The sequence below is a fragment of the Lucilia cuprina genome, chromosome 4 (genome assembly GCF_022045245.1).
Source record: "Lucilia cuprina isolate Lc7/37 chromosome 4, ASM2204524v1, whole genome shotgun sequence".
NCBI lineage: Eukaryota > Metazoa > Arthropoda > Insecta > Diptera > Calliphoridae > Lucilia > Lucilia cuprina.
Window position 1 is genome coordinate 47,198,240 of NC_060952.1, and position 9,783 is coordinate 47,208,022.

General features: G+C 32.5%; 1 protein-coding gene across 1 annotated transcript in view; it reads right to left on the reverse strand.

Moving 5' to 3' along the window:
• Positions 1-2,343: 2,343 nt before the first annotated feature.
• Positions 2,344-9,783, reverse strand: part of LOC111678641 (cadherin-86C) — a 105,549-nt gene continuing 98,109 nt past the window's right edge. Inside the window, exons 7-11 of the mRNA XM_046950690.1 lie at positions 8,333-9,674; positions 8,131-8,261; positions 7,594-7,684; positions 5,845-6,062; positions 2,344-5,779 (exon numbers count right to left, since the gene is read on the reverse strand). Coding sequence (XP_046806646.1) covers positions 2,965-5,779; positions 5,845-6,062; positions 7,594-7,684; positions 8,131-8,261; positions 8,333-9,674 — 4,597 coding nt within the window. The 3' untranslated portion in view covers positions 2,344-2,964. The remainder of the gene's footprint in view (positions 5,780-5,844; positions 6,063-7,593; positions 7,685-8,130; positions 8,262-8,332; positions 9,675-9,783) is intronic.

The window sequence follows — 9,783 nt, forward strand, 5'->3', positions numbered from 1 at the left end:
GTGGTAAAACAGTTTCACTATATACATCCATGTTAATGTATAAAATGTTTAATACAGTGCACTCGCGGTAACGTGAACGCCGTCTAACGTGAACACCGCCTAACGTGAACAAGATGTTTTTTACATTGACTACTCTGTAACGTGAACAAACACAGAAAGCTCTATAACGTGAACAATTTTTTTTCACAGTATATGTTTTCTAAACATGTAGACAACATTGAAATATATTCATTAAATTCAAATTTTTAAATTTTGGGAATCCCCTTATATAAATAAATATACACTCATTTATCCCATTATCCCCTAAATTATTTTGTTTGTATAGCAAAGAAATTTGAAGTTAGTTTCTTATGAGAAGTGAATCAGTCGGCATGAGTGTAAAAAAATTTAAATGTTTGCAATAAAAAGAAAAGGCAGACATTTTTAGATAGTTTAGCAAAAAAGTATAATGTCGCTAAGTCAACAATATGCAGTATTAAAAAGAAAAATTTTATTAAAATGGATTTTAATAAAATTTTAGTTTTATATTTTAATGATATAAATAATACACGCTCAAGCGTGTAAAATACAGATTTATAAATAAAAATGTGATATTTTTTTCATTAAATTTGACATTCGCTAACGTGAACAATTTCGCTAACATGAACTCCCTTGGTTTTAATTAGTTCACGTTACCGCGAGTGCACTATATAATAAACTAACAGATATAAGAACAATTTATTGAATATTATATTAAAACAAAAAAAGTCATAAAATTTTAATAATTGTTTTTTTCATTTAAATAAATTTTAAAAAGTTTTTAAATTAAATATCCTAGCATGTTTGAATTTACAGTGTAAATTCTTTACAGAGCTTATATTTCAGTGTTAAAACTGAGTTAAAGTTTCTGTAAAGATTTTTCTGTTTTTGCAAACTTTACTAATGAAAGCAAATAATTTTTTTTAAATACAGATAAACTAAATATTTCTTCCTTTTTTTAATATAGTAACTGCGATTGCGAATGAATTGAGCTCAAGACATCGTGGCCGTAAAGAAGTATAAGTAAAACAGCGTCATTTGATTTAATAATCCTTTCAGGATAACAAACTGTAAGTTGTCAAATCAAACATGCATTTGTTAATAATTAAAACAATTTAAACTTATATATTTACTAATATTACTATGTATAAAATTTCATTCTTGTACAAACGTTCTTTTGAATTTAAATATTAATATTATTGTACTTTATTTAAATTAATTTTCAAACTATTATATCGAATGTTAGGGAATTTAATTTATTTTTAATAAATGATTAGCATTGTTAAACTTGAAATGAACTAAAAGCGCTTTTTATTATCGGGAATCGTGGTTACAAGGTAATATGGATATATAACTAATTCTCGTTTATCGAGTTGCTTTGGGAATGACTAAGCAAACTATTGACACAAGGTCATTTGACGGTTTTGGGTGGGAACAATTTAAGTGTCTTGCGATAAGAACAGCAATCGCATTAGGAATATAAACAAACTCATCTAATAAATTTCATATCCCTTTTGTTTTTTAATCATATAACCCTATCATCTTCTAATTAGTGGAATGATATTTTTTCAATATTTCAATCACAATGTTCTTGATTGTACCAGATATATGACTCTTAGAGCAATTATTACAACTTGGCTTTAATATTCGTTATAATAAAAGGTAATTTTTATTCAAGTGACGAATAACGTAAACTATAACTATTTTCATTATTATAACATAATTTTTTAATATTCAAAAACCGTAGCATACTTTCAGACGTTAATAATATTTTTCATATGAAAAATGACATTAAATTTATTTTTTATTAACATTTAAAAAAGAAATATTAAAGCTTAAGTTAAAAGTTAAAGGTAATATGATCTTCCCGTTTGCCTATCGGACACTTTCAGCTAAAGTTGACTTGTAATAACGAAAAACACATTATCTGTACGATAACTTCCTAACTTTAGTTATTGACAGGTTATAATAATGGGCCTTAATAGTTATTAAATAAGTGCGCATGACAACCTTGTCAACCTTTTCAGTCATACAGGAAAATCAAGAAAATCGGCCATTTATTTAGAAGTATACACTTCTAAATAAAGCAATTTTTGTATGACCGTTCATAATGATGAAGTTTATTAATAAGTAATATTTTTTCGATATGGCAAAGTTATTGTATTAATCAATATAATATATTTGTGCCCAAATTCAGAAAGAAGAACAGAAAAAATGTTTAAAATTTAGTTTGAAAACTACTCTGTTTTTTCATACAAAATTTTTAATATTGTTTTACATACTTCTTTCTAAATAAGGCCCTTAATATGAAATATAATAAACCCATTTATTACTATTCTCAAAATTCGTTTATTTAATATTTTTTGTTAACATTCAACCAAATTTATGACTTTAATTAATCGATTATTGGCTATATTTTTGAGTTATAAAGAAGATGTAGGATTTGAGTATTATAGTTTATGTTTATTTTGTTTTTTTTATGTATGTATGTATAAAATAATATGTTTATATATAAAGATAATGGACATACTATGTACATACAAGTATAGTATGAATGTGTGTATGTACTTATGTTATAATATATTTACTTATATCGATTATATATGTATTTATATAAGAGCATTTAATAATTCTAAATAATTTACATCTATTTACAAAAACGGTGCTTTGAAACTAGTTGCATGAACATGTTAATAAAATACCTTAAATATGTTTATGTACATACAATTGCTTATAAATATCTAAATAATTTAGTTAAGTATGTAAGTATTTGTATAAGTATTTATGTAAGTATAGTAATGTATATTGAATGTACTTAGTAAATGCCAACAAAAGAAACAATTTCTAGTTATTTATGAATGTGTATGTATAAGTACATGTGTATGTATATCACAATGATGTTCATTTATAACGTATAATCCGCTAGAAGAGATAACACCTATCACTCTAATACTGTGGTGGAGATTCGCCGCCTGATGTAATTTTTTGCACTCGGCTGACATCGTCATAAGCAATGGAGAAAACGCTTTTCTTTTCGGCAATCGGATTTCGACGGCCCATGCTGTTGAGCAGAGAATTCATGGCAATACCTGAATCGTGGTCGTCCTCGAGTGTAGCAGCATTAAGTTGTTTTTGTACAGAAGTGGAGGAGGAATTGTGTGAGGTGGTAGGATGGTTGCCATTGGGATCCTCAATGTAGAGGTTAATTTTAGATGAGGAGGATTTTGAAACTTTCACTTCATTTTCTTTGATAGGGGATGGTTTCGGTTTTGGGACTTTTGCATTCACATCTTTGTTGCCTGAGAAAGTTGGTGGTGTTTCGGGATAGATATAGTGTGGCAGTTTTGATGGTGGTACAGGAACATCGGGAATATTTTCACGTTCAAAACGATGCTCTGAATGTTGTACTAAAGGGTGATTGGTCTCTGTTTCAATACGAGGTTTGAGCTGTTTGTTCTTAACAATGTCTTCTTTAAGTAAGCGATTTCCTTTAGGTGGAGATTTTCGTGGCGCTGGTTCAGGTTTAAATTTTGTTTCATCTTGGTTTGCAGTTGCTGCATCTACATGTTTAATATGCAGTCGAGTCTTTGAGACTTTCTTTTCTGCAACATTGGAGTTAAGGGCCTTCTTGCGAGCTGCCTGACTTCCCTTAGTTGATGATTCAGTAGAGGTTCGACCACTAACTGAAGGTTTTTTCTTATCATAGTACCATTCCATGTATTTTGGAATACTGCCCGCTCTTGCTCTGCCGTAGGAACCTTCATCGCGTTCCAACAAATCCGTTTCGCTTTGTGAAACTCGACTTTCGTGTATTTCCGTAGTAGTGATTTGTGTGCCACTTTCATCATTTGATTGGTATTTCGTTATGGATACTCGACTTTTTGGAGGTTCTGAGACTGTTTGTTTCCTTTTTACGTTGCGTTGGGAAGCGTTGCTGGCACGGGAGCTATCGCTACGCGATAAACGAGGTTTCGCTTCTGGCAATGCTTCACCTCGATGTTCCGAAGAAGATCGCGAATTTGACCCATTGTTAGTTTTAACAATATTGGTTCCACTCCCCCCACCATCGCTGACGTGAATTTCGAAACGGTGCTGTTGCGTTGAATTTCTTCTAGAATCACTTCTGTTCCGATGTTGGTTACTTGGTGTGATGGCGTTGCTTTTTATGACTATTTCGCCAGCATCAGAGTCGTTGGAGTAGTCAGCGTCAACATCGAGTTGCTGCTGATATTCCTCATCGTCTGAATGTTCATCGTAGTATTCCAGTTGTTCAACGCGTATTTTTCTTCGATTTTGGTTATCTTTTGCATCGTATGTTTCATCTAAGGAGTCAGATATTTCCATTAGTATGTCACGGTTTAAGGGTTCTTTGTGATGGGATGAATTTGCTTTTTGTTGCTTCTCTTCAGTTTTAAGACGTCTCAAAATGCTAGCTTTTGTTTCGCCATTATTTCGTGGTGGCTTTTTCGGAGTTGGACGTTTTCTTGCTTTATAGTACTCTTCGTCATCTTCTTCCTTGATGGGTGTTCGAATTTTTCGTTTAACTTCTTCCACCATAACAATTCGTTTGCGCGGATGACTTCCATTGCGATACTTTCCTCGTCTTCGGGGCTTACGGCGTTTTATGCAGTAAACAACTCCTTCAGGGCTATTAGGAGAACTAAGACGAATGTACTCGTAGTCTTCTTCTTCAGAACCAGAATCATCATTTTCACTTCGTGCTCTTCGCCTTACTGTTCGTCCTTGTGTAATTACAGACGTTCGATATGAACAGCCTTCATCCATCTCTGTTTGTGTACCAGCTTCACACTCGGTTTGAGTGGCTATTTCCATTGACTGGCCGGGTAGGCTTTGAGTTTCAAGTGCTACTTCGTGCTGAACATAACGAGTTTCAATTTTTTCTTTTTCCATTAGAATTTGTCGCAACAATTCGTTTTGTTGCTTAAGAGAATTTTCTAGTTCTTGGGTTAAAGATTGATTCGACGTCGCAGGCTGCATCTGGTTGGGAAAACCATCCACTTGCAAAGTGCTAATTGCACCCTGCGCTGGTTGTGTATGAATTACTTTTACTTCCGGCTCTGTCTGTGAGTAGACAATACTATTTGGACCAGATTTTCCCAAAGGAAATGTATCACCTTTTAAAGTCGAGTTTTGTTGTATTTCATTTGGCATCGATTGGATGTAGGTGGCTCCTGGAACAATTTGATAATGTTCACGTATAATTTGTTTGCCATCAGGTTGTTCTTCTATAAAACGGCGCATAAGAATTTCTTTTCCACTATTATCAACCATTAACAACTGCGGGTGTGAAAGGTTTGTACTCTTCAATGGTACGTTGACGTAAATGTTATCGTCATCTGCCATACCGGTGGTTCCTCCAATTGCTCCTGCATCTCGATTCTTGTCTCGAGTCATTAATTGCAATATTTCAACATTTCCATCTTTAATAAAAAACTCTCTTTTATTTTTAAGACTGCTTCGAGCTGTATTATAGTCAATATCACTTCCCCTATCAATTTCATGGCGACGCATGGAATCATCATCGATTTGATGTCTTTGCGCCATCTCTTCACTGTCATAACGTTTTCTTTGTTGGCGATTAACTTTACTGCGGCGAAATTGTTCCTGTTCCTCGTTATCTTCATCAACTAGTTCGCGTTCATCGATAACGTCTTCAATATAGACATCACGATCATTAATAAGATTAGTTCTAGAATTATGAAAACTAAGATGAGTATCGTCTTTGGCTGTACGGGTATTTCTGTAAATAAAGAAAATTATTGTTTTTTAGTTCGTATGTACATTCTCCTGAAGATTGCAACTCACTTTATTTTAACTCTTCTATGATGTTCCTCGGCCGATCGTATGCGACGAGTTTCTTCAGAATGTGCTCTCGCTTCGCCTACGTCGGTCACATGAACTACACCTAGGTTTTCGTCAAACTGTTGGCGGCCATTGTGGAACTCCCAACGGGTAGGCTTCGTTCGTGGATCGGTCGGTTTGTCCGCGGACCAGGCCTCGCGTCTTCCCATCCACTCGGCGACCTTGAAATAATCAGTAGATTTTTTGATAAATTATATTTTTTTTATTATTTATCATTTATTAAATATATGCATATTTAAAGCATGGTTTTATCTCTATGCCAATAGTTATACATAGTTTCCATTATTCAGATAGAGAGCTATATACATAAAGAGTTAAGAAAACGGAATGGAGTTTAAAGCGTTAAAGAATGCCACATTAAGGCCCATTATTATACCTTGCCAATATATGTTTTCTTATAGTTAATTAGTTTTTCATTATATGTAAATATATTTTATCTAAAAGTGATCGATAAGCCAACGTGAACATAGGCGTTATTTTAACTTTTAGCGTAAGCGCATGGAATATGTTGCCATATTTATGTATTTGATAACATATGAAGAATAAAAAATTAATGAAAATTCAATGGAAACACTTCATAGTGTGGAAAATAGTTTTTTTGTGATAATTGTAATAATGAACATAAATAATATTCACTTTTTAGATTACTTTGGTTGAAGTTACTGAAGGGTACTTTGGTAATCCTTAGAAGGTAATTCATAATAGTTGGCGAAAAACCTTTAAATTTCAACTACTGTAAAGAGATTTAATTTTATATGCAGTCTTTAATCCCAAATTTTGCTGTTTTTTCCATTAAATAAAGTAAAAAAGCTATTTTTTGTTTTAAAAATCTTGTTAAATAAAAAAATGGGGATTTAAATTAAAAAATATATATTTTTGTTATCTATGAAAAATGAAATATGTAGTTATAAAAAATATATTTTGGTAATTTTTTTTATTAAAAAAGGGATTAAATATTGACAGTTTCCATATAAAAATTACTTCAAAATTCATAGTTAATATGATATACATATTTTAACTATAATTTTTCACAATAAAGTTTGAATCGTACATAAAAGCCTTTTTTGACATTTTTTAATTAGGAGTTGCGATAGTGGAACGAGTAATTGTTTTTTTTTTTTTCAAAACATTAAAAATATTAAAAATAAGACTATAACTAAAACTGAAGAGTGGTTAATCTAGTATTGTAGCAAAAGTGAGTGAGTGATGTTAATTTAATATTAATACTTTTTCGGCACCTTTTTGAATTTCATTTTCACTGTAACGGCAGAAAAGGAAATTCAAAAACGGTGGTTTTTTATTTTTTATGAATTTTTGATTGATAATTTGTTAATATTTCTAAAGCACACAACCAAAATTTAACTAAAGAAAAAAAGAACTAAAACAAAACCACTACTATCATTCACAGCTTGCAAATAAGGAAATAAAAAATGAAAAACTTAAGAAAAATTGTGCAGTACAAAAAAATACGAAATATTTTGCTCATAAAAGCCAGTACGAAAAAATAAAAAAGTGAAAAAAACCCTTGAAGCATTTACGGTATTGTTCGATATATCTATTTTATTTTTGCCACTACATATTACAGAGGTCTAGAGTGAGTTTTTTTTTTGTATTTGTATCTATATATAATTGTATACTGTAGGAAAGATTTGCAAATTTGCAAAAATTTGTTTAATTTTTGTCAAAATCTACCTGAACAGATTTTGTTTGTTTTCCATTTGCCATTTCCCTATGTACTAGATGAACATCGTCTTCAGTTCTACTGATATTAACTATTCTTTTGCTACAAGAGAAAAAGAAATAATTAGAATAGAATGAATGAATGGATGGATGGGTAAATGAATGTATGAGGAGTCAATTTAATGGATATTTTGGATAAATAGTCGATAATGGGATCATTTGGGATTATGTACTATAAAATTGATGATGATAGAGAAATTATATGGATTGATTGGATAATGGTGATGCTTCAATCATATTATCTGCACCATAGCTACATATGTATGAATGATTTTTTTAGAACTGGATATTTTATCAAGCAGTCAATTAATATGATAAAAAAGTGTTTGCTAATTATGTTATAGAAATTGTTTATTTTTTCTAAATAAAAATTGAATAAAATTTAAATATTTTTCTCCAATTTTTAAATGATATGACTGCTTGATGGATTCTAGTAGGTATTATTGTAGATAGAGGAATTAAAATAACAGAAGTATATAAAATACATACCTAGTAGCACCATAAAGGGGACACCAGGAACATATACAGCACAATAGTAGTATCAGTATAGTCAAGGCAACCAATGTGGCAAGAAGTATTAGTAACCAAAATAATAGTTTATTTTCAGCTTTATACAGTGTCTGCAATGGGGTAAGATCCTTTTTTTTAATTTATGGGATTTATAAAACTGTAACAGAAAATTTCTACTTACATCTGTTTCACTTGTGCTGGCTTCCCGACCAGTCATAATAGCAAAGGAACTATTATGTTGGGATAGGCGCTGTTGGATTTGTGATATATCGACAACTGAAGAACTATCATAAAGTACGGTGGCTGTAACTACACTTCTGTCCTTGATATCTGGATTACCCGAGGGTGGAATATTTTGTGCTCCTGGTTCATCTGGTTTTAATGCACGAATTTCGTGTATGATAACTTTGCCACCAGTAATAGTGGATAATGTCTCTTCGGTTTTAGCTTTATCTGGATTCAAACCAGGCACTACAAAGGTAACAGCTCTTGTACGACTTTCTGGAGGATATATACGTATAGTGGTTGTACTTGATCGAACTGGTACGCCTAAATCGTATGCTCGAGCCGTAAGTATAAAAATGTTTTGATCTTCGGCCGAAGGTGACGATGATGTCATTGTTTGCCTTTTGTTTCGCATGGAAACCTCTTTTTTGGCACGAAAGTTAACTTTTTCCCGGACGGTTAATTCCCCCGTTATCTTGTCTAAAGCAAAATTATTGTCATAGTTACCATTGATGAGCTCATAACGAACTTCATTATTAGGTGCAGTGGCATCCTTATCAACCGCATGTATGATGGCTGTTGTGGTAAAACTTTTTAAATCTGGAGCCAAAATAAACTCGTAAACGTCTTTTTCAAATATCGGCGTTTCGTCATTCACATCAATTAGTTTAATTACTAATGGCACTTGAGCTCTATTGCCGGTACCATCATTGTCGCGTGCCTCAACATATAAATGATACTCGGGCATAACTTCCCGGTCAAAGCCATGGTTATTTGTAGACACTGTTATTAACCCGGTTTCGGCATCTAAATTCAGTGAGGTATTAAGATAACCCAGTATTGCGGTATAACGAACACGACCACCCATCGCCGTATCGACATCATCAGCGTGAACTTGAACGACCTTAGTGCCGACCGTCATATTTTCAGGTAGTTCTACCGTATAAACTGGCTGTGTGAAGACCGGAGAATTGTCATTGACATCGTTAATATAAACAGTAACATTAACGATGGCTGAGAGATTAGTTGCGGGTCCCAGTTCCTGAGCTAAAATCTGAAACTCAACCGTTTGGCGTTCTTCATAGTCCAAAAGTATGTTATCACGTACACGTATTAAAAATGACGCACTACGTTCAGCGACATTGGGCGAAATCTCAAATGTTCCGTTATTGTTGAGTAACGTCAGCGAGAATACGCCATTTTTACCGGTATCATCGTCATAGACGCGTGGCACGTACGGATCAACAAATGTAAGAGCCGTCCCTTGAGGAGCATTTTCATCAACTCGTGAAACATAGCTGAAGAAAAATTAAATCAAATTTTATTTATTGCTATATGTATATATATATCTATCTATCTATCTATCTATCTATCTATCTATCTATCTATCTATCTATCTATCTATCT